This window comes from Phyllostomus discolor, chromosome 10, assembly GCF_004126475.2.
Source record: "Phyllostomus discolor isolate MPI-MPIP mPhyDis1 chromosome 10, mPhyDis1.pri.v3, whole genome shotgun sequence".
Taxonomy (NCBI): Eukaryota; Metazoa; Chordata; class Mammalia; order Chiroptera; family Phyllostomidae; genus Phyllostomus; species Phyllostomus discolor.
Window position 1 is genome coordinate 64,348,937 of NC_040912.2, and position 26,118 is coordinate 64,375,054.

General features: G+C 34.4%; 1 protein-coding gene and 2 long non-coding RNA genes across 3 annotated transcripts in view; 2 read left to right on the forward strand and 1 right to left on the reverse strand.

Moving 5' to 3' along the window:
• CAPZA2 (capping actin protein of muscle Z-line subunit alpha 2) overlaps window positions 1-26,118 on the forward strand; it is a 61,263-nt gene that overhangs the window by 33,744 nt on the left and 1,401 nt on the right. Inside the window, exons 4-9 of the mRNA XM_028525435.2 lie at window positions 5,329-5,392; window positions 10,831-11,037; window positions 12,546-12,625; window positions 17,413-17,491; window positions 21,916-21,987; window positions 25,775-25,837. Coding sequence (XP_028381236.1) covers window positions 5,329-5,392; window positions 10,831-11,037; window positions 12,546-12,625; window positions 17,413-17,491; window positions 21,916-21,987; window positions 25,775-25,837 — 565 coding nt within the window. The remainder of the gene's footprint in view (window positions 1-5,328; window positions 5,393-10,830; window positions 11,038-12,545; window positions 12,626-17,412; window positions 17,492-21,915; window positions 21,988-25,774; window positions 25,838-26,118) is intronic.
• Window positions 1,404-12,758, reverse strand: LOC118497152. Its single transcript, XR_004899693.1, has 3 exons — window positions 12,747-12,758; window positions 4,441-4,449; window positions 1,404-1,527 (listed from the first exon to the last, which is right to left on the reverse strand). It is a non-coding gene; the product is annotated as an uncharacterized LOC118497152 (long non-coding RNA).
• Window positions 9,846-10,239, forward strand: LOC118497151. The gene is made up of 2 exons (XR_004899692.1): window positions 9,846-9,876; window positions 9,969-10,239. It is a non-coding gene; the product is annotated as an uncharacterized LOC118497151 (long non-coding RNA).

The window sequence follows — 26,118 nt, forward strand, 5'->3', positions numbered from 1 at the left end:
TAAACTTTACTTAAATTATTTTGTATATTCAAGTAAAATTAATTTTCTAAAACCATATAGCATGTTAACAAGTCTTAGGAAAGTAAAGAAATGTACACTATTTATGAGCTTTTAATGTTCAGAATAAACTTTGATTTCTCTGTGATAAATTAATTTGAGGGCTGTTTCAGCTAGCTGTAAAAATTAGTAGGCTTTGTTTGTTTGTTTGTTTTAAGAAAATGAGAAACTCAGCTTTTAGAAAGACAAGAGTTTTTCCCATGGCAGAATATAATTTAATGAAGATTAGATAAATATTCATAATTATGTAAGTGGTATGAAATAGTCATATATTTGATTGAAAAATATTGAATTTTATTTGTCCAAAGAAGTATTTACCTGATGATGATTGTTACACTTAAACTAAATAACTTGAATTTGTTCTGAAAAGCAATTGGGATGTGAATTACATTTTTTCTTGTGTTGTATTATGAACCAGATTTAAGTGACAGTAGTGGTTGGTCCGCATTTCAAAGGTATACGAGGTCTATCCAGAAAGTATCCAGCCATGTAATATGAAAAATAAAGGCATTTATTAAGAAAGATAATAAGAAAGATTATATATAGGACAATGATGCCTCAGTCCCCTTCAGAATAGGCACCTTGGGGCCTCACATAGTTGTCCCAGTCACCATCAGATGCCCTGTTGTATTTTCCTGAATCTCATTGACAGTCTGAAAGCTCTTTTCCTTTCAAATGTAATTTTAGTTTTGGGAAAAGCCAGAAGTCACAGGATGCCAAATACAGGCTGAAGGGGGGCTACGTCACCTGAGTGATTTGATGTGTCCCAAAAAGTCTGCACAAGATGTGATGCATGAGTGGGCACATTGTCATAATGGAGCTGCCAGTCACTAGTTGTCCATAGCTGTGGCCTGAATCATATGAATAGTTTCCATGGAGCAATCAATATTCAAGCTTAACACAAAATTTGATGCAGATTCGTTGCTATACTTGCTCAGTCATTTTGAATGTGATGGCCACACAGTATATATGCTCACACAAGGCATCTATTGCCCCACTGACTAGTACAGTAAAGGCATCATTGTTCACATGTATGTATTCCAGTCCACTCTCCTTGGCTGCCAGGTTACATTGATGTCAGACAAACAGTTCTCATTATATTAACAGTGGCTGGAATTTTTCCAGACAGGCCTCATATACATTGAAATACTTGATACTCTGATTTTTTTTTTAAAGAAATGAGTCTGTGAGGAAATAAGCAACTAATAATAAAATGTTTTAGGATAAACCCAAGAAAAAAATATTTTAATCTTCAGGAGAAACTTCAGATTTTCTTACATGTTTTTATACTCTCTTAAATGATTGCTAACCAGTTGAACAAATTGAGAAAATATTGATGATTTTTTTTTACTTCAGTAGTATTCTTGGCACAGAATTTCTTAAAAGTAAATGTTCATTTGAGTTCATTTTGTAGATATCTAATGGTAACTGTGAAGTGCAGAAATACATAATTTTCATGGCACACATAAACTGAAATCCTGACAACAAAAGCAGGTATAATTTTGATTCATTCACACTGGATGGCATTTGTTGTGTTGGCTGTTGTCATTGTTTTTTATTTGACAGTCCAAAGGAAAAGAGGTCAGTGCCCCTGACTAAAGAGTCAAGTATTGCTTGTTGTTTTTGTTTTTGTTTTGGTTTGGTTTTTTTAAGATTTTATTTATTTATTTATTTTTAGAGAGGGGAAGGGAGGGAGAAAGAGAGAGAGAGAATCAATGTGTGGTTGCCTCTCAGATGGCCCCCACTGGGGACCTTGCCTGCAATCGAGGCATGTGCCCTGACTGGGAATCGAACCTGCAATTCTTTGGTTCGTAGCCCGTGCTCAATCCACTGAGCTTCGCCAGCCAGGGCAGGTATTGCTTGTTTTAAAAGGTTTTGCAGCACACTGGAAAGTAAAAATAGTGATATCCTCATTGTTCACTACACTTGTTTCTGAATTACTTTTCAACATCCTCAAACCTGGTTTCATATTCAAAGGATAATTTATCACTTATCATGAGGCTGTGCAAAACTACATAAGCTTGGAAGGCATCACAAAACCAGAGTTTGCTATAGAATGTGTCCTAGTGGCAGTTTCACCAGAGTAAATGGATAGCCATGGTTCCCTTCTTTGAGTGCATTTTTTTGATACTGAATTTCTTTTATACAATTGCTTCTGTTTCTCACATAAATGTAGTTCTTTTACTCCCTTTTCCTACCTTTTCCCTGTTGCTTTAAATCTTCTAGTCTTTTTTTTCTACCTTGCAAGAGGGAAAAAACATTTAAGAGTGATTTTAATTGGACATCTTGACTAAATGACACAAACTCAGTATGTGTTGTAGTAAAATTAGACATTGAAAAATTGGTATTCTCAGTTCTAGCATACTTAGAAACATTCAGAAGTAGCCTTTATTCAACAGACATGAATGCCAGACTTCACTGTGATGATGAGATAAATAAGGCTCTTAGAGATTTTTACAGTGGTGACTCATACATGTTCAATAACAGGCCAAAGGAAATAAAATATTATCATAACAAAGGTCATTGGAAGAAATTTTTAATGTCAATTTAGAGTTGGTTTTTGAGCTCAGTTTAAATCATGAATAGGATTTGAATAGTAAATAAATGAAATGATGTGGCTAACCTGAAGGAAATACATGGTGAAAGTGTAAAACATGATTGGAGAATGACGAATAGTAAAGGGTATAAAAGTCTAAATACAGGAACAGGTGACTTAGAAATGAATGGTTGGGCTACAAAACTCTATAAGGGCAGAGAAATAATTGTTTCATTATGTCTAATAGAGTGCTTTACACCTTAATATTTGCACAGGGGGAGGGTTAGGTGAGTGGATGATGAACTGGAAAGGACTTTGGAAGTCATTTAGTCCAAATCTCTCTTTTTATAGATGAGGTAAATGGGGCCCATTGTAGCTAGTAACAGGTTTTGAACAAAACATAGGTATTCTATATTCTGATTCCTAAGTTATTACTTTTCTGAGTCTCCTGCATAATTGTCACCTGTCTGAACATTTAAGATAAAATGTTATCTGTTTTATAGTCATTGTCTCCTTTTCAGATTTCCTATTATTTACCTATTCCCAAATTATAGAGAGATGGAGTTTGTTATTATGGGCAGTAGAAGGCCTTGGACCAAATTAATATATAAATTTATTATTTAAATATGTCTTTTGCTGGAAAATTAATACTAAATTCTAAATGATTTAGAGTACAGTCATGCGCCACTTAGCGAAAGACATCTTCTGAGGTATGTGTCATTAAGCCATTTCATCATACTTACACAAGCCTAGATAGTATAGCCTACTACCCACCTAGACTGTATGGTACAGCCTATTGTTCCTAGGCTACAAACATGAGTGTACAGCATGTTATTAAATAAAACAACACAAGATTAAATCAAGCACAAAACAAAATGATGCAATCAAGAGATGTGATAAACCAGATGTGTGTGGCTGCTGGCATAACATGACATAGGTTTTATAAGTAGAAAGAGTATACTCTAAAATAATGATTAAAGGTATAGTAAGTAAGTATGTAAATGAGTAACATGTTTATTGTAACATATTGTGTACTGTACATAAATACATGTTATGCTTTTATAAGACTAAAGCACAGTAGGTTTGTTTATACCAGCATCACTGCATTGCATTAGACATCACTAGACAACAGGAAATTTTCCGCTCCATTATAACATGGGACTATCATCATACATATAATTCATCCTTGACCAAAACATCCTTACACAGTGTATAACTGTCCTTTTTTTTTTTTTTAATCTTAAACATACTTTTGAGATAAATTCATTTAAGGGTTAGTTAGTGCCTGGCTGTGTTGAGGCTATTCCCAGGAAAATTAGAGTTTTAATGAATTAAGAAAATCAGAAGTGAATAGGTATTCTTTCTCCATCCCCATTCATGCATTTCTATAACCTCTCCCCCCGCCCCCGTTTTTTTTAATGCAGCATCAGGAATTTGATGGCTGGTAATTTAATTCAACTTTGCTATTTTTACATTTACTAGTCTCCTGTTAACTTATCAATATTGCTTTGGTCAGCGAAACATTCCTTTCTATAGTAGCTAAAACCTGAAAATGCAGTGGATGTGTTGCCATCCACAGTAATCTGAAAAGTTTCCAAGTAGATTAGATTTGATATATTCCTAAATTTTAAAATTCTCAATACCTTTCTGTTAAGTGGAAGAAAATTCTCAGGTTATAAATTTAATAAAACACAGTATGATCTTTATATATTTTTTGATAATTACTTGTACTAAGAGTTTTTCCTACTCTTATCTGTTATATAATTACATAATACATTATTACTCAAGTGAGAAGAGAGAAAGGCTTTATTCTTGAAATTATCCTGTAACCATTTTCTAGTCCAAACTCAGCAGTTCTGGCAGTAGTTGTTTCATTGCCCTATTTGTCATACATACTGCTGCCAGATTAATCTTCTTTAGATGTAGTTTTACATTGTCCTTTCTCAGAAAACTTCTGTGACTACTCTTTGCCTCCCAAATGAAGAAATTATGCCATCATTGAAGCTTTTCAGGTCAATTCAGTAAATACAGCCAAACACCTGTGATGTGCCAGGCATTGAGCTTGGTACTTTCTCTGATGTTGGACCAAACCTATCTTCCTGTGTATTTTGTTCATCCTGGTCCCTCTAATTGAAATATTCTTTTTTTCCCTCATCCCTCCAATTTCTTCAAGACCAGAGAGCCTACCCAGTATTTCAAGGCCATTTCTCAGTATCATCACATCCATTAGGAAATCACCCCTAATTCTCTTCTTTACCCTTCAGCAGAATCTACTTTTTAAAAATACATATTCTCCGTGCTGCTTTTTGGTCATTCTCTTATGTACTTTTTATAGTACTTCATTTATATTTATGTTTATCTGTTATCTTCTATTCAACTGCATAAGCTCTTTGATCATAGGATCAGTCTGATTACTCTTTGCTCTCACAGCACCTACCTGATTTCCTGGTATGTGGTATACTAAATATATGCCTGAATAATTTGATATGAATTTCACAGAAGTCTAACCTATATTTTCAGAGTTTTGAATGAAAAGACTAATTATATTAACTAATTTAATTTTCTTTTGTTAAACATTGAAAGCTGGATATCTTCATCCATTTTAAAAGTATAAGATCAGTAATGGAGACTTACAGTTTTATTTAACTTGCTATGTGACTTTCATTGACAGACGAGCTGTTTGTGATTTTTAAGGGTATTAAGTAATTTTAAGTAATTGCTCTTTTCTTTTTTAGTGCATTTGCACAGTATAACTTGGACCAGTTTACTCCAGTAAAAATTGATGGTTATGAAGATCAGGTATGTTTCATATAAACACAGGATCTGGATGTTTTTGTTTTTGTTTTTTGTTTTTTGTTTTTCCATTTTAATGGCTAATGTTATCCTGCAAGAATTTGAAGTGGTACAAAAAATGTTCTAAGATTTTAGAAAATAATTGCTTTAAACCTACTTTCTTGTTTTTTGTAGAAAAAAATCAATCCTAGATTAATCCAAAATCTAGTATATTTAGCAGTAAGATTTATACGTAATTTGGTTGCTCGGAAATTCTACAGTTCTTCATGTGAATAACTTAGCATTTAGTAATCATTATATCTTTTTTTCCTGAAGTGCAAGTTAGAATTGCTAAGCTAAGAAGGGCCACAAAAGATAACTAGCATTCTTTTAATTTTTTTAGTTTACAGTTACTAATAATTGAACCATGATTGTATCAATTAATATTGTGCTTATGTGAAGAACAGTTTATATAAAACAACATTGCTGACTTACACAATAAAAGTGAGTATGTTGGTTCATAAACCACAGAGTCCAAAGGAACTGGTAGGTAGAACATGAGAGAGTGTAACGATTAGTTCTTAATGGCTAGTTATATTAAAGCTTATATTTGGCATTACTTACTATGTAATATGTAGTCTTGTAGTTTCAGGGGAAAAGGAGAGGCTAGGCATAACTGAAGGGAAAACATAGCTTAAGTATAGAACTGTGTGTGTGCATGTACACACACGCACATAAAAAGCTATACAGTGTTTCATTTTATTAATCTCCTAAACTTATTTTTTTCTAACAAGATTTTGGGGTTTTATTTTTATTTTTTAGTTTGTTTTTTAATATTACAAACAGAGCTGTATTGAACATCTTTGTACCTCCAGGCACATTGACTACTGTTTTCTTAAGGTAAATCACTAAAAAATTTGTGAGGTCCAGATATGCATCTTTTCAAAATGTTGGATAGCTCCCAAACTCATTTCATAAACCTAGCATAATTTTAATATTTAAATCTAATAAAGATAAAACAAAGAAAAAGCAAACTCTGCAGTAATCTTACATGTGGCTATAGGTTTTAAAGCTTTTAAATAGAAATTAACAAATAGAATTCAGGAAAAGGAGGGGGGACCCCCCACACACACACAGAAAAAACAAATTATCTTCTGGAGGGCAGGCCATTTGTGGTATAGGCTTCCCCCACTAGGTGAGTGTCCTGGGTAACCCATCTATAGCAGCTGGTATTGTGTAGCAGCTGGTATTGTTGTGAGAGGCTGCATTCAGCTTCAGTGAATTTTTTTTGAAGACTCTTTCAATAAGTTTGCCCATTTCAGAATGGGTGATTTACAGTGCACCTGCCCACACTGTGTTGAGTGTTCAGTTTTAGGCCCAAAATGGCATGACCCCTATGCCCCACCTTCTCTATTCACCTGATCTCACCCCAGCAACCTTTTTTTGTTTCCCTGGATGAAAAAAGTCAAAGGGAAACATTTTGCTGATGTGGAAGTGGTGAAACAAAAAACAGCAGAAGCACTAAGAAACATCAAAATCGAGGAGTTCAAAAACTGCTTTGAGCATTGGGAAAAAAGTCTTGATAGGTGTATTGCATCAGCTAAAGAGTACTTTGAAGGTGACTGAAGTTTAAACATGTAAGAATAAATATACAATTTTTTATAAATAAATTCTTTTGGGTCCCTCCTTGTATATAAAAAGAGTAATATGCCATGACTAAACAGAACTTATTTACTGGAATGGAAGAGTGTTTCCATGAAAGGCAATGTATTGGTCTTTTTTTTCCTCAGTGGTCCCAATTTAGCCTGCTGGCCATTAGTTTGCAATTTTGGGTCTGCATCTGAAACCTCTTTACTACATCATAAACTTTGTGAAAGTTTGTATACTTTAACTCTTTGTCACACTCTCTGATTATGTGTTGTTAATTCAGAATTTTCCAGCTCTTGGAAGGCATGTATTTCTAGAGTCTGCATGGATTTGCAATGTACTTACAGAGTACTGCATGGATTTACATAAGCACATCCCAGATGTACTTAAAACCCTGCCTTGGAGGACCTATTTTTTCTCCCAGAACTGATGTTTGCAGAGCGCATTATCACACATAACAATTGAATTTAAATGTTTTGTGTACTAGAGCCAGTTCTTTCTTGTACTAAACAGGTACTAAAACCCTTCCCAAAACAAACTACTGTCTTAGAGTCACTGCACATATATAAGGAACAATTTGTGCTTACAGGAGTTCTTTTAACAATCACATTTATAATCGCAAAGCCAGCAGTTTTGTTTTCTGAACTGTGTTCACATACTGATCAAATCAACCAGTGACTATTTATTGACCAACAAATCAAAGAGAAAAACCTTATGACATTATGACATATCAATAGACGGTGAAAAGGAATTTGAAAAATCCAGCAGCTAGTTCATTACAAAAACTATTACAGTAAAATATGGATATAAAAGTATCTCTTAAATGTAATAAATTGTCTAACAGAAACCAAGAGTAAACAGCATAAATTGCAAACACAGATAATATTAAAATAGAAAATTACTAATAAGTGGAGATGTAGCAAATACGACGAGAGAATGAGAACTTTTAAAGCTTTAGAAGAGAAAAACTCACAGGTGATATGATTTGTATATTTGAAAATACTGAGACACTTTAGTAAAATTAACCACACATCCAGAAATTATTTTAGGTTTAAAATAATTCCCCGAGGTGGCTAAATTTTAAGGTAAGTATTCAAAAGTCATTAGCTTTCTCCTATTATAGCAAGTATTTGAAACTAGAAATGGTTGGAGGGGGTCTAGTTCCATTTTAAATAGTGGTGAAATTACACATTAATCCAGGAATAATCTTGACAAAAAAATAGGTTTATGGAAAAAATGGCTGTCTTCTTGAAACATAAAAAATAGGATCTGAACAGTGGAAAGGCACACCACATTTCATTTGGAGATAGAAAGTTAAATTATTTAAAAATTAAAATATGAATTTAATGCAGTTCAATTATAGTCCTGATAATTTTTTTTCTATTGGTCAGAATTTTTATAATGTTTGCCTGAAAAAATAAATGCTTAAGAAAAAATATAAGAAGAACAATAAGAATAGTGAAAGAGAATTGCCTTACTAGATAGCTCAAGCTCTTTTACAACCAGTGTATGAGGTCTGTCCGGAAAAAGTCCAGCAATTGTTAATATAATGAGAACCATTTGCATGATATCAATGTAACCTGGCAGCCAAGTAGAGTAGACTAGAATCTGTGTGCATGAACAATGATGACTTCACTGTACTAGTCAGTGGGGGCAGTAGGTGCTATTGAATGAGCATGTGTATTGTGGGGCCATCACATTGAAAATGAGTGAGTAGAGCAACAAATACACATCAAGTTTTGCATTAAGGTTGAACATTCCTCCATGGAAACTATCCAGATGATTCAGAAGGCCACAGCTGTGGGCAACTGGTGATTGGCAGCTTCATCACAACAACTTGGCTCCTATTCATGCATCATGTCTCCTGCAGAGTTTTTTGGCAAAACATCAAATCATCCAGGTGACTCAGCCCCTCTAAAACCCAGATTTGGCACCCTGCGATTTCTGGCTTTTCCCAAAACTTAAAGTCCCCTTTAAAATTAAAGAGATTTCAAACCATGAATGGGATTTTAGAAAATACAATAAGGCAGCCAATGGTGATTGGGAGAGCTGTGTGAGGTCCCAAGATCTACTCTGAAGGGGACTGAGGCATCATTGTCCTATGTACAGTGTTTCTTGTATCTTTAATAAATGTCTCTATTTTTTATATTCCATGGCTGGATACCTTCTGGACAGACCTGAGTACTTAAATAAGGGTGGTATTATATAGAGTAGACAAATCAGAGCAGCATATTTAGTCCCAAAATACATGAAAATTTTTATGCATGGCAAGTCTATAATTTAAACAGAAATATAATGAAAGATGTTTTTTAATTTTTAATTGATTTTTAGAGAGAGAGAGAGGGAGAAACATCGATCTGTTCCTCCACTGATTTATGCATTCATTGATTAATTCTTGTATGTGCCCAGACTAGAGATCGAAACCTCCACTTTGGCATATCAGGATGATGCTCTAACCACCTGAGCTACCTGGCCACAACTAATAAAAGATATTGGTACAACTGGTTTCTATCAAAAAAAAGTTAAGTTTATCCTCCGTTTCATACAATATAGAGAAATAAATTTCAGGTGGATTAAAAATTTATAAAATCAACCAAAATTTTAGAAAACAGCCCTGGCTGGTGTGGCTCAGTGTGTTGAGCATTGACCCATGAACCAAAGGTTTGCTGGGCTCAATTCCTCATCCAGGCACATGCTTAAGTGGAGAGCCAGGACCCCAGTGGGGTGTGAGAGAGCCAACCACCCAGTCAGTGTTTCTCTCACACATCAATGTTTCTCTCCCTTTCTTTGTCCCTCTCTTCCTCCCTCTCTAAAAAAAAAATGAAATATTTTGAATAAATAAATAAAAACATGTACAAGATAGGGTTTATATTTTTGGTTTATATTTTGTAAAAGAATCCTGCCCTATTCCTTGTTTGTGTGTGATTGACTAAGAGCAATCTAAAAATAATATAAGAGACCATCTTAAATAAGACTGAAAACCCAGAAACTATAAAAGATGTATATTTTGCTAGTAATAATTACTTTAACTGTAGAATTAAATACTTTAAATAAAGCACTCCTTAGCAAGAAAAAAATAAACAGGAGAAAAATATTAAAGAATATTTGTAGGATTATTGACTGAAAGAAATTTAAAATGATACATTCTTTGTTTTTACGATTTATATCAGAGAATGGGGAAGTTCTGTCATAGTGGGGAGAGTTAAAGGGAAGGAAAAGGGTAATTTTAGAAATAAAATTTTAAAAGCACAAAATGTTGAATTTATGCATGTGTAATATAAATGCACTTAAATGAATAAATTACATTTCAAAAAATTAGGAAGTCATTGAAAATAACTGTCAATGATTAGCTTATAAAAACAGGAAGGAGGCACTTCATAGTGGTGAGGTTGTGTCCCCAGCAGCAGTGTAGGACACACCAAAGAGGAGTTTTGCTGGATTAAAATCGTTCCTGCAAATGTGCTCATTGAAGGTGGTTATTAGTTCCTTAGGTTTGTGGAGCAGTATACTAATAACAGAAATAGTAAGCTGTTCGTGGTTCTTTAAAAAACTGACTCCCACAATGTGTAAGAGGTATTTTTTCCACTACGAGCTGGAAGTTACTTGTTAGATCAGATCCAGTGATCAAGCTGAATGAGAGTAGCCTCATTGTCTCTATAGTCTACCATTTGAAGTATTGTAGTTATGCCTTACGTTGAACCAATTGTTTGAAGTAGGCTTATTTTTAGTTTTAAGTAGAGAGTTTAAGTGGATGTGTATTAATATATTATCAGTATTTAAATGCTATTTTAAATACTTTTTTCCAAAAACAATTGAAGGTATTAATAACAGAACATGGTGACGTGGGAAATGGAAAGTTTTTGGATCCAAAAAACAGAATCTGTTTCAAATTTGATCACTTAAGAAAGGAAGCAACAGATCCAAGACCATATGAAGCAGAGAATGCAATTGAATCATGGAGAACCTCAGTAGAAACTGCCTTACGAGCTTATGTAAAAGAACATTATCCAAATGGGGTCTGCACTGTAAGTTATCAGTGTGTACTTTTTTCTTCTACTTTATGTAAATACTACAGTGTTTTTATGATCTGAAATTAACAGTAACTTGCAGAACTGACATTTTATAATTTGCCATTCTTTTTTGTCTCACAGTAAATCTTTTTAATAATGTTTATTATTTTTTCAAGAAATTCTAAATAGTAAATATATTATGATAACCCCAAATAGAAAATTTTTGTACCTTGAATTAAATTCAAGTAGGAATTCTCATATTGAGGAGCATGATTATTATGTGGTTCTTTAATCTCATGTGTATGACTAAACTTAGATCAAACTTTTTATTAAATTACAAAACCTTAGAACAAATAAAACTATTTGAAATTATGTCCTCATAATTTGTTTATGTCCTCATGTGTTTTATAATAAAATTTCTTATTTCTTTTATGTTCTTTCATAGGTTTAAGCTTTTTTTTTTTTTCAGGATGAAATATGTTAGACACTATGAGGGCTTTCTTTTTTCTTTCATAAGATTGTTTGCACTCAGATGGGCTTTTTAGTCCCCCACAGTTTGTCTTTGCTTCTATGATCTCCATAGCTGGAGTAATCCTTTGAAATGCCAATCAGATCCTGAAAATCTCCTGTTTAAAATCTTCACTGATATCCCATTGCACTTAGTATAGAAAGTAGACTTCTGGACATGGTCTTCAAGGCCCTATGGACCTGGCCTCTGCCTACCCCTCCAACCTAAGGTGACCATTTATACCTGCTATCCTAACATAATTGTTAATATTACCAACAGAACTCTATTTTACTCAGAAGTTTCCTAGTTAAAACAAAAACTGATATGGTACTCTTTAAGTATCTACTTTTCAATAATTATTTGAGAAATAGAGTGGCATAACCTAAAATACTTTTAAATTCTTTGAATTATAACTGGTTGATTAGGATTATTTTGGAAGAATAACTCAAAAAATACGGCGATTAGGTTGAGTTGGAGTGTCCTTATCTCTTGCTGGGGGATTGAAAGGCACAATTTAATCATTACTTTTAAAGCAGTAGGCAAGAGATAAAATAACATCATCATAGCATCATAGGCATTTTCTTAAAAACCTTTCTTAGTTATAAGTAAATTAACTTTATCCAGATGCTTTTTTAAATGATCGGAGAAATTGCAATTCCTAAGATTGTGAAATAAACAAAGATGATCACAATCTAGGTCCAGTTTTTACTTGCATGGAAACAGCCAGATTGGTGTCTATATATTTACTTATCATGACACTTGTGTTTGGAATGAGAAATATGGCATGTCTAGAATGTTTATGACTACTTTAGAGTACAATCAGTTTTACTCAATAAATTGTATTTTATCGTGAGTTTTTTTATGATCAGCTAAGAATCTGTGATTAAGTGTACACATTTGAGTATTATATGTTCCTGCTAAAGTGCTTACAATTTTCAGTATTTTGTAGATGTTTAAAGTTGGACTTTCTGTGACCCTAAATTCACTCTTAATGTTTGTTTTCTTTGCTATCAAGGTATATGGTAAAAAAATAGATGGACAGCAAACCATTATTGCATGCATAGAAAGCCATCAATTCCAAGCAAAAAATTTTTGGTAAGTTAAAATTTTTGTGTATTGGGGACTTTTGACATGGTTTATATTTTCGTAAAAGATTCTTGCCCTATTCCTTGTTTGTGTGTGATTGACTAAGAGCAATCCAAACGTAATATAAAACTTCAGCCTTTTTATGACCCAGAGATTTCACTTCTGCATATCTGAAGAAATCCAAAACACTGATTTGAAAAAAAAATATATGCACCTCTTTGTTCATTGTAGAGTTATTTACAATAGCCAAGATATAGAAGTCCCCCAAGTGCTCATCAGTAGACAAGTGGATAAAAAAGCTGTGGTACATATATACAATGAAACATTACTCAGCCATAAAAAAGAGTGAAATCTTACCTTTTGTGACAGCGTGGATGGACCAGGAGGGTATTATGCTCAGCACAATTAGTCAGGGAAAGACAAATAAGAGGAGGTCCCCCCCCTCAAAAACAGGAACTATCTTCTGGAGGGCAGGCCCCTTATACAGAGACCCATCTGTATCAGTGTACCAGCTGAGGTTGTGAGAGGCTGTATTCAGCTTCAGTGAGGTTTTTTTTCTTTGTTTGTTTGTTTGTTTGAAAGTTCTTTCAACACATTTGCCCATTTTATGATGGGTGATTTATGAGTGCATTTGCCCTTGCTGTGCTGTGTGTTCAGTTTTTGACCAAAAACAACATGATAACCCCCTTGCCTCATTCTCCCTATTCACTCAATCTTGCTCTAAGCAACTGTGTTTTGTCTCCCCTGATGGAAAAAAAAAATCCTCAAAGGGAACCGTTTTGTCATGTGGAAGAGGTGAAACAAATAACAGCATAAAAGGCATCAAAATTGATGAGTTCAAAACCTGTTCTAAGCAGTGGAAAACAGTCTCAATAGGTGTAGTACATCAAATGGAGAGTATTTTGAAGGTGGCTGAAATTTAAACAAGGATAAATACATAATATATTATCAATAAACACAGGTTTGTGTGGGTCCACCCTCATACCATACAATTTCACGTATTTGTGAAATCTAAAGAAAAAACATGGAACAAACAAAATTGAAACAGACGCATAGACACAGAAAGCTAATTGGTGGTTTCCAGAATGGAAGGGTATCGGGGGACTGGATGAAAGAGGTGAAAGGAGTAAGAAGTACAAATTTGTAGTTACAAAGTAGTCATGGGGATGTAAGTAAAGCATAGGGAATATAGTCAATAATATTTCAATAACTATATATGGTGCCAGTTGGCATACTGGAAATATCAAGGGGAACACACTGTATATAAAGCATATGATTGTCCAACCACTAAGCTGTACATTTGAAACCCATACAAAATAAAATGTGGGTTGGGGGATCTTAAGCCTTTTGATACAAGAACAATATCTGCTTTATGACTATCTATTTAAAGGTAGAAGTAAATCCATTGACACTCAATGAAAAGAGCATGGGAAGAGTGTGGGGTGTTTTTAGAGACTAGCAAGCAGCAGCATCTTAAGGGAACATGTATGCCTGCAAGCAGACCAGTGGGAGGCCCATTTGCTCATCCTGAGAAGGGGTTGTTTCTGAATGAGACTTATAGGAAGGAGGAAAACAGAGGTAGTTATAGAGTGAAGCTTTATGATTCTTTTTGTGAACTTCAGAGGCTCTGAATCAGGTAATTTTCATGTGGATTGCCTTGTGCCTGGTTGGCCAATGTGAGGGAGTAATGGCATATTTTATTATGCAGTGAGGCATATTACAATCATGCCTTATAAGTTGTGTACAAATCAGTCAGTTATTCCTTATAAAAGTCTAGTTCCCCAAAGCAGTGACTTTCCCTGTTAATCTTTGATATCTGACAAGGTATTAGGCCTTTTTATTTTTAGATAAGACTATTTCTGAGGTATCTGCTCTTAAAAAATTCTGAGGCTCTCCAAGACTTTGTAAGTTCCTTACCTTTATATACCTTACCTTTATATACCCCTTTTTAGTTAATATATGCTATGGTTATCTGAGTAAGTATGGTCGTAATATTTAGTTTTTAAGTATATTCATCTTTAACTTGTTAGCCAAGTTGGTTGGTAGTGCTCCTGAGGTATCAGTAACCCCTGTGGACCACTTTGGTCTGTGGCCCAAGTTTGCTTCATTACTTTACCATCTCAGAAATAAATGCAAGGTTACAAGGTTAAGCAGGAACATTGGAAGAATGCAGATACATTATCACTGAGGGAAAATCAATTTCATATGTAAACATAGGTGTTAATGACAAGCTACAGTCACTTAAAGATTCTGGTGTACAAAGTTACTTTTATTGACTTAATGTAAAGGTGATTTCTCCATTTTAGGCTTAAAAACTTGTACCATTATTAATCTACCAGTATACTAAAGAAATAGATTTGTACAAAATCATTATTAATTTATACTCTTTGTGCGAGGATATATATAATAAAATCAATCTTATTGAAATCAAACTACTTAAGGGAAAAATTCTTCTAAGTTTTACCTTAAAGTATACTGGAGATATTATAGTAAATTAACTACAGTATTTTGTCATGTGTAATATACTCCCTTGTATAATGCGCACCCATGTTTTTGGCACAAACTTTCGGGGGAAAAATCTCATTTTAATTTTTTAATTCAACTTTTTATTTATTTGTATTTAGAAACAAAACCGATTATTGTATTCTAGGGTATTATTGTGCATATGGATATCATTATTGCTTCCTAGAGTTATACTTTTAATGCATAAGCATAAGTAAAAATTAAAAACACTTATGTAAATACATAATTAGTGCTACCCATGTATAATGAGCATCCTTATTTTAAAATGTGGGCAAAAATTGCACATTATGCACAGCAAAATACAGTAATTAATTTTAAAAATATAATTCATTTGAGCTTTAGCATATGTAAAATGAAGGTGTCTGTTCTTGAGTTTTATGTTCTCATTATTTCATTTTGCATGTCTGAATATTTTTTTTCTAAACTACCACTATGAATATTATATCATTGAAGTTAAAAATGATTTCTACTTTTTGGAAAAGAGAAAATGTATGATATCCCAAAATGCTAAGCATACATATCACAGTGATCTCAGTAAAAACAATAAAATCTCAATATTTTGGTACATAGAAATATACTTTAATTCACCAAAAGAACAAAAATCAGAAAAAACTAGTCATGGATGTTCTGTAGATTTCCCTAGGGACCTTCTTTTCTTGGTCTCTACTGTTTCCCTAATGTCTAACAGTATTGGAGACTTAATAAAGGTTTTTTGAATGAACACATTTGTAATTACAGCATTAATTGAAGGGAAGGGAAGAATATAATGAGAGGCTAGAACATCTTGACTGCTTACACTGTTGATGAAAGGGTACTATCTGCTCGGCATCATTTACCATTGTTATATAATAATGTCTTGGGAACGTCCTTTGAAATAGTTCTTAGTTATTGGCCAGTGTGGCTCAGTAGGTTGAAGCACCATCCCATAAACCAAAAGGTTATGTGTTCTATTCCAGTCAAAGCACATGCTTAGGTTGTGGTTTGATCCCTGGTAGGGGCACGTGCGAGAGGCAACCCATTGATGTCTCTCTCCCTCTCTTCCTCCTTCCCCCTCTCTAAAATCAATAAGCACGTCCTCAGGTGAGGATAATGAATGAATAAATAAATAATAAAATTTAAAAATGAAATAGTTCTCAAATTGGTCCCATTGCTTGATTTGGAATTTATTCCTTTTCACAATCAGTAATGTATGCATATTATCATAATAAATCAGAAATGTATATGCCTAGAACTCACTAGTGCTTGACACTAATACATAAATAAAAGGAATAACTTCTTTTGGAATCATAAAATAAAATGAAGAGACCTAGATTCCAATTGAGCTGCTGTGGATAATTTTGGATACGTCACTAAAAGTAAAGATATGTTACACAATTCTCTTTTATTTTGTACAACATATACATTGTTCTAATAATAGCACTTTTCAAATGTTAAGTGTTAACTTGGGGTATGAGAGTATCATCATTCTACAGATTTTCACGATTGGTTTGACTGCAAGAATATTTAAAAGAATCCATAAATAATTTTTATACCAAAGCCAGTAGAGTTCTCTATTAGCCCTGTGATTATTTTAGGAATGTATAATGTTCAAAAAAAAGTTAAGAGTTACAGATTTGCATATCAGAGTATCTTTACCATGCAGAGAGCAAGTAAAGGTCAAAAGTAAAGGAGTTGCTATGGAAAGGCCATTAAGAAAAAAAAGGGTCAATTCAATTCATTTTGTGGGAGACAAAATGACTAACATACCTGTTGCTTGTTTGTAACACCACAATTTCCTACCATAATGAATATCTATTAATTTGTATACCGAAAATCATTTCAAGGAGTAGGAGGAGGATGTGCCTTTTATGTGAAAATTTTAAACCTAACATTGGAAAAGGTGGCAAGAGGGACTCTGATGTTTTATAATTCTTCATAGCTCTTCTCTTTCCAAACTTCAAAACCTCCTTAAGAATGTTGTTGTACTATCCATCTTTTTAAATTATTTGTTACTTGTATTAGTCAATGGATATTAAACTGTGTTGACTGTATTTGCAAAAGCCCCTGATAATCTGAACATTTATTCATTTTACTCTTAATTAAAACATAAGTGAGTCAATTGAAGAAGTAGCTTAACATTTTTCTCCAAAAGTATCACATGTTTTAGTATAATGAATGACCACCATCCATCCCAGACATTCTCTCATACTGTAACATTAAATTTAAATCTGGAACTTAAAATTTATTCAAATTATTTTTCCTACCTATTTACAGCTGCTGTTTTTATTTTTAAGGAATGGGCGTTGGAGGTCAGAGTGGAAGTTTACAATCACTCCTTCAACTGCTCAGGTGGTTGGCATTTTGAAAATTCAGGTATGAAATAAAAAGAATTTGTTTATTGATCTTTTAATGATTCTGAATAGAAAACAACTGATTCATAAGTTTACATTTTCATGATACATAATAACCATTTCTTTTCTTCAGATCTTCATGTTGAGGTAATGGGAAAAACAAGTAGTGCTGATTTCATCTTTTTAATAACCTTGTAGTTTATTCTCTATATTCATCAGAAATCTTCAAGGATAGCCAACAGAGTCTAAAAAATTAGGTGCTATTACTTGGTCTGCTCTTTATATAATTTATTCATATAAGCATCTTCTGTTTCTTGAGTAGAGTAGGGTGAAGGATGATAATATATGCATGTTTAGATCTGTAAGTATATGTATTACATGTGTATATTAATCTATGTACACAATACATATATAAGTATTTTCTATACTTATAGTTGGCTTCTTATGTGAAACCCATTAGAATGGAATTCTTTGACTTTTATTGTAAGCTCAAATGTTTATAAAAAAGGATATTTGATAACTAAGACCACATATTTCAATATAGATAGTACTAAATAAGTTAAAGGAAAATACTAACCTTTTTCTATCTTGATTCATGCATTTGTTGATTCAACACGTGATTCAACACACTTGTTGATCAGCTATCATGAAAGGTACTGTGCCAAGAGCCATAAAAGAATAAAGATGAATTAGATGCTGCTGCTTTATCATCTGGCTCCAATATACATTTCTAATTCCTAGTCTTAACATCCTAATACTTTTATGTCTTAGTGACCATCCCTTAGGGCACAGGTGGCAAACTCAAGGCCCGCAGACCAAATCCGGCTCTCCACTGTGTTTTATCTGCCCTGGCACCTTGTTTCTACCTGGTGGCAGCACTGAGCTCCTGCCTCTAGTTAAGGAGTAGTTACATTTATGGTAATAAAATTACCTTCAGCCCTTTGGCCTTTGAAGGCAACCTTGAGGCTGACGTGGCCCTCTGCCTTAGGGGCTAGAGAAATGAGATCAAGAGCATGGATTTTGAAATCAGACTGCCTGAGTTTGAATCCCAGTTCTGCCAGTTATTAGTTGTATGATATTAAAAAGTCATTTAAGCTTTATGTTTAGTTCCTCATTAGCTTAAAAAAAAACTCATGTGACCATTTAAAGATTTGTTTATATGGATAAAATGGTTACAATAGAGGCAGACATAAAGTGCATAATGAGTGGTAGCCATTTTTGTTGACATTCTTCCCTTTGGTTAGAACTCAGCAGCTCTTAGTTGACTAATTTGTCAAATGCTGTGCCTGTTGGACCAAAGCTTGTTGAGAGCCAGATTTGACTGGTTCACAGTTCTGCCTTCAGGACTTAGCATCACGCCTGACGTGTAATCGTTTCTTTATTTTGTTTGAATTGCTAAAGCTTTTGCCGTTCCCTAATCTATTCTTTTTCCACACTACCATCAAAAAAGATGATTTTTTAAATTTAAATCTGGATGTTACTTACCTATTTGCTACCATTTTAGCAGTACACTTTCAACTACTACATAGTCCAGGCACATTTAAGTGGCATTCAGACCCAAAGTTAACTTGTTCCCTACCTATTGCATCCACTAGTATCTCCAAGCCTTCCTGAAGTATGCTGTTCCCTTAAGTTCAGTTTCCTTATCTTCCCTGATTAGTCAGTCATTTTGCTAAATTTGAGTGCAGTGTTGCTTCTTCTCTGAAGTCCTTTTTTAATGCTTAGATAGAGTCTGGAGTATTATTAATGTATTATGTACATTTTTTTATGTTGTATTGAAATATGAGTTTAGGAACTGTCCTTTTAAAAGGTATGTATCCCACCCTGGCTGGTCGTGGCTCAGTGGACCGAGCACCAGCCTGAGAACCAAAGGATATCTGGTTCAATTCCCAGTCAGGGCACATGCCTAGGTTGTGGGCCATGTCCCCGGTAGGGGCCACACAAGAGGCAACCACACGTTGATATTACTTTCCCTCTCTTTCTCCCTCCCTTCCCCTCTCTCTAAAAATAAATAATATTTTTAAAAATTATAGCCTAGACTTCCAGCCAAGTAGAGGCATAGGTAGACTAGACACACTGCACCTCCTCGCACAACCAAGATAGAGACAACAATAATTTAGAAACAGAATAACAACCAGAACTGACAGAAAATTGATCTGAATGGAAGTCAGACAACCAAGAAGTTAAAATAGACACATTCATCCAGACCAGTAGGAGGGGCGGAGTCGGGCAGCAGAGAGCAGAGACTGGACGCGTAAAGCATCCAGGGCATGCAAGACCGCAGCGGGTGTACCCTGAGCTCGCAAGCAACAGCTGGCAGACCCCGGCCGAGGGGTGGCAACCAGCAGACCCAGTGAGGTGGGAATTGTGAAGCAAGGCACTGCGCGCAACCCAGGATCCCAGCGCTGGAAAATTGAGCCTCGAGACACTGATTAAAAACACCTGTGGGGGTTGAGGCACAGGGAGAGACTCCCAGCCTCACAGGAGAGGTCCTTGGATAGTCCCACAGCATGCACAAGCCCACCCACACAGGAATTGGCACCAGAGGGGCCCAGTTTGCTCAGGGGAAGTGGCGGAAGGGACTGAGGTCTAACAGAGAGCAGAGCCAGCACCATTGTTCCCTCTCAGACCCCACCCCCACATACGTCACAACCCAACCACTGGGGTGCCCTGCCCTGGTGAACACCTAAGGCTCTGTCCCTCATACATAACAGATGTGACCAGACCAAAGGGGTGGGGGGTAAGATGGCTCAAACAGAACTGAAAGCTCCAGAACCAGGCTTTTAAGCGACCGAGAGATAGCCAACCTATCAGATGCACAGTTCAAAGTACTGGTGATCAGGATGCTCAAGAATTGGTTGATTTTGGTCACAAATGATGAAAAAAATGAAGGCTACAATAAGTGAAATGAAGAAAAATGCACAGGGAACCAATAGTGATGGAATGAAAGCTGAGTCTCACATCAGTGGAGTGGATCAGAAGGAAGGAAGAAAAAAACATACAATCAGAAAAGAATGAAGAAATAAAAATTCAAAAAAAATGAGGAGAGGCTTAGGAACCTTCAGGACATCTTTAAACATTCCAACATCCGAATTATACGGGTACCAGAAGGAGAAGAGGAAGAGCAACAGGTGGAAAACTTAATTGAACAAATGATAAAGGAGAACCTCCCCAAGCTAGCAAAGGAAATAGACTTCCAGGAAGTCCAGGAAGCTCAGAGAGTCCCAAAGAGGTTGGACCCAAGTAGGAACACACCAAGGCACATCATAATTACATTAGCCAAGGTAAAAATGAAGGAGAGAATTCTAGAAGCAGCAAAAGATAAGGGGACAGTTATCTACAAAGGAGTTCCCATCAGGATATCAGCTGACTTCTCAAAAGAGACCTTATAGGCAAGAAGGGGCTGGAAAGAAGTATTCCAAGTCATGAAAGGCAAGGACCTATATCCAAGATTACTCTATCTAGCAAAGCTTCCATTTAGAATGGAAGAGCAGAGAAAGTGCTTCTCAGATAAGGTCAAGTTAAAGGAGTTCATCATCACCAAGCCCTTATTTTATGAAATGTTAAAAGGACTTATCTAAGAAAAAGAAGATAAAAAACATGTATAGTAAAAGGACAGCAAACTCACAATTATTAACAACCCCATCTAAAGCAAAAACCAAAAGAAACTAAGCAAACAACTACACCAGGAACAGAACCACAGAAATGGAGATCACATGGAGGGTTAGCAACAGGGGAGTGGGAGGAGGAGAGGGGGAAAAGGTATGGAGAATACTTAGCATAGATGGTAGTAGAAAATAGACGGGGAAAGGAAGAATAGTATGGGAAATGTAGAAGCTAAAGAACTTATGACACATGGACATGAACTAAAGGGAGGGAATGTGGGTGGGAGAGGTGTGCAGGGTGGAGGGGAATGAAGTGGGGGGTAATGGGACAACTGTAATAGCATAATCAATAAAATATATTTACAAATAAATAATTATAGCCTAAATAAATAAATAGATGCTGTGCTTCCCTTGAACTTCTTAATGGGAGGCATATGTAGTGATTATTCAATTAATGTTTGGTGAATAAATTCATGTCTTTGAATTTGAGAAGTTGCATGGTTGGTAGAAGTACACAAAAGAGGAGCAGTGTTTAGGAGGGAGTATTATGAGGTCAATTTTGGAAATCTTGAGTTTAGGTACTAGCAGAATATCTGAGATAAAAATGTCCAGCAGTCAGGTCAACGGAGGGCTTGCCTGAGTAATTACCAGAACTGCTAACTAGTCTTCTCACTAGACTGAGGGCAGGAAGTCTTGCTGTTTGAAAAGTCAGGAGCTTATCAAAGAAGTCTAGGTTAGAGCTGGAATTGATAATCATCTACAATTGATGTTACTGTTGAAGCCATGTGGATTTTGATGGTTCTTGCCTATAATAAGGTATCTGTAATTTCTTTTTTAATAGGTCCATTATTATGAAGATGGTAATGTTCAGCTAGTGAGTCATAAAGATATACAAGATTCCCTAACAGTGTCTGTAAGTAATTAATTGTAAAATAAATTTTAAACAACCTAATACTTCTATAAAACCAGAACAGTTTTGGAAGTAACATTTTAAGTAATATTTCTGCTTTAGATTAAGTGTTTTCAAATAGATTAAAGATGGGTAAGTAATGGAAATTGATGCTTAACCTTTTTTAACAGCTTTATTGAGATATAACTCACATACCATTCAGTTCACCCAGTTAAAGTTTAAAATACAGTGTTTTTTAGTATATTAAGAGGATTGTACAGTCATCAACATAGTCTAATTTAGGGCATTTTTGTCCTCTAGAAATCTAGTACCCATTATCTGTTGCTCCCATCTCCCACTCCCCATACTACTCTTAGGCCTGGGCAACCACAAATTGATTTTCTGACTGTGAATTTGCCTATTCTTGGCCTTTCATATGGAACGCTACAATACATGGTCTTTTGTGACTGGCTAGTTTCACTTAGTTTAATGTTTTCAGGGTTTGTCCTTGTTGGAGCATATATCAGTATTCCATGCTTTTTTTATTGCTAAATAATATTCCATACACCACATTTTATTTAGCCATTTATTAGTTGCTGGGCATTTGTGTTATTTTCTATTTTTTGCTGCTGTAAACCTTCTCCTGCAGGCATTTGTTGTAATTTCTCTCTCGTATATATGTGACAGTGGAATTGTGGGGTCATGTGGTAATTCTACATTTAACCGTTTGAAAAACTGCCAGACAGTGTTTCCAAAGTGGCTGCACCATTTTACATTGCCATCAGTTGTAAAGGAGGGTTCCAGTTTTCCACATCCTTACCAAAATTTATGTCTGTCTTTTCAGTTATAGCCATCCTAGTTGGTATGAAATGGTATCTCATTGTGGTTTTTATTTACATATTCCTGACAGATAATGATAATGAGCATCTTCTTATGTATTTATGGGTCACTTTCATGTTAAATATTTCTATTCAGATCCTTTGCGTATTTTGTGATTGGTAATTTGTGCTTTTATTGTTGAGTTGTGGTTGTTGCTTATATATTTTAGATTCAAATCCTGTGTCAGAAAAATGATTTGCAAATACTGTCTCCCACTCTCTATGTCTTTTCTCTTTCTTACTAGTGCCGTTTGCAAAACAAAAGACTTCAGTTGTGATGTAGTCATTTGGTTTTTTTTTTCATTATTTACATTTTTGATATATTAATAGAAGCCTTTGCCTAACCCATGGTCATGAAGTGTTTTCTAAGAATTTTGTAACTTTAGCTCTTAAATTCACGTCTCTGATCCTCTACTTAACCCTTATGTTTGTATTGTTTGCTTTTTTGAACCCTCTATTGAGATTATGATTTAATGTTTTTCTAAAGTTCAGCTTTCAAATTCAAGAAACTCTTAACTTAGTTTTATTTCCCTGTAGTTTGTCACACATTTTTTCTATTGCATGTGTATCCATTTCATGGTAGAATTGCTTTGCCTCAAGAATGTTAATAAAATGTTAGCATGAGATTTTCCCATGAACATTTGTGTTGTGTACCTGACAGTACCATTCAGTATAATTTAAACATCAACTGCCGGTACACAAAATTAGCTGTTTTACAAATACTAAGGAAAATTTCATTTTCAATATAAGAAAGCATTTAGCATTAAGAAACATATCTGAATGTGTTAAGCCAAATGCTACCTGAGAAAAGAAGAAAGCTGGGTTTTTTTCTAAGTTTTCATGAGTACTTAGGTGATTTCAGCTTTTTTTTGCTAAGTGGTACTCTTTTTGCAAAATTTGCCAGTAAAAGCAACTTACAAATGTCTGTCTTTCCATGAGACATTGTATTCAGTATAGTTCTATATCATGAGTATACACGTCATATTATTTGCTTAACAGGATACTTGGTTATTATCTTCTTTTGGGAACTTGACATTGGGCAGAGATTCTTCCTAAAAGACATTTGTCCACATTTATAGACTGGAGTTGTGAGAGGTAGTTACTATAGTAAACTAATGTGTCAATTTGTGCTGAGTTTTTTTAGGGATGTGTTTTTCACTTTATCAGTTGTTTTATTGTTTTTAGATGGAGGAAAATGGACCCGTTATAGATACATAAATATGTATGTTCAGATATATTGGGTTGGCCAAAATGTCCATTTAGGTTTTTTTGGTTTTTGTTTTTTGTTGTCATAAAATAAAATACTCATTTTTCATCTTTCACCAATAACTATTGATTTGGATATTTTGAGTATGTTGGCTATCTCCCATGTGGTGTAATATTGATTGTTCTCGATGTCTCAATTAGATCGCTATCAACTTCATCTGGTCTACCTGATCATTGAGCATTGTCCATTGAGAAATCTCCAGCATGAAACGTCACAGACCACTTTTGACACTCAGTCAGTCAAAGCACCTTCTCCATACACTGCAAAAATCTTTTTTTGCATTTCAGCTTTGTTTTTACCTTTCTTGAAATAATAAAGCATGATATGCCAAAAATGTTGTATATTTCCATCTTCAATGTTAAAATGGCAACCCAGAAATTCACCAGTTTTGATACTTTAAAAAAAAATACACGCTGATATGACAGCAGTCAAAATACAACCTAACAAAATTGTTTCAAATGAAGTTAAAGACATCTAAGTGTACTAGCGCCATCTTATAGAAAAAAATCAAGTGAACTTTTTGGTCAACCCAATGTATAGTTGACTCTTAAACAATGTGGAGATTAGGGGTATTGAACTTCACAGTTGAAGTGTGCATGTAACTTTTTACTCCCCCATAACTTAACTACTAATAGCCTGCTCTGGACCAGAAGCCTTACCAATAACATAAATAATTAACACATATTGTATATTTATTACATACTGTATTTTATAGTGAACTAGAGAAAACATTAAAATCAAAGAGAAAATACATTCACAATATTGTGTGTATTTATTGAAAAAAAATCCAAATGGCCCTGGCTGGCATAGCTCAGTGGATTGAGCGCGGGCTGGGAACCAAAGTGTCCCAGGTTCGATTCCCAGCCAGGGTACATGCCTGGGTTGCAGGCCATAACCCCCAGCAACCACACATGGATGTTTCTCTCCCTCTCTCTCTCTCTCTCTCTCTCTCTCTCTCTCTCTCTCTCTCTCTTCTCTCTCTTCCTCCCTTCCCTCTCTAAAAATAAATAAATAAAATTTTTTAAAAAAAGGAAAAAAATCCAAATGTAAGTAGATCCACACAATTTCAAACCTTGTTCAAGGGTCAATTATAAATAATAATACATGAAGTAGTATTTGAGAATTTTATATTAGTACTATCTTATACTGCAAAAGTCTAGATTTCCATTAAATTTACTGTTAGCAAAACAAAACCCATATATTAGAAGATTTTTTTAACTTTCAGAAAATATTTAAATACTGCAATAAATTCACCTTAAACTTTAACACATACTTTTCCTAATTGGTAAATATTGTTAAATTTAGTTGTAGTCATTAATTATGAATCTATGGCTAAATTCTTACCTATAAAGATTGCCTATTAGAATACATGTTGAGTGTTATAATTGCATTTTTCAGCACTGTGTATTATTAAACTTTTCCTTTCATTAGTCATTGAAACACTGAGACCAGCCTCATTCTATAGACTTAAAATATTTTTGCCTAGATCCCCTTGGATTTAGAATATTTCTCTTGTAGTATTTTCCCTTTATTTATTATAATTTACATCTGTTATATATTAAATTATATAAATTATTAGCCATACATATATTGGCATACCTATTTAAAAATAATAGCGGTATAGTTTTAAATTAATATTTTATTGTTTTTTATTTTTTTAATTCAGAATGAGGTGCAAACAGCAAAAGAATTTATAAAGATTGTAGAAACTGCAGAAAATGAGTATCAGGTATGATTTTTACACTTCTTTTATATATATTTGCTTATAAATAATGACACTGAAATTTTTATTCTAGTCATAAACCTGAATTTTTTTCATTGTTTCACTATAATGAGATGTAATCCTTCTGTGTGTATGTGTTTGCACTTGTTTGTTTTTAGTTCAAGGGCAAACTTGTGAAAATGTAAACAAACTTGGAGTGTTGGTCAAAATATGCCAAGGTTTTAAATGGTTATTTTGTTTCTGATAAGAAATTTTAACATAGGTATTTCCCAAAGCATTTGGATTAT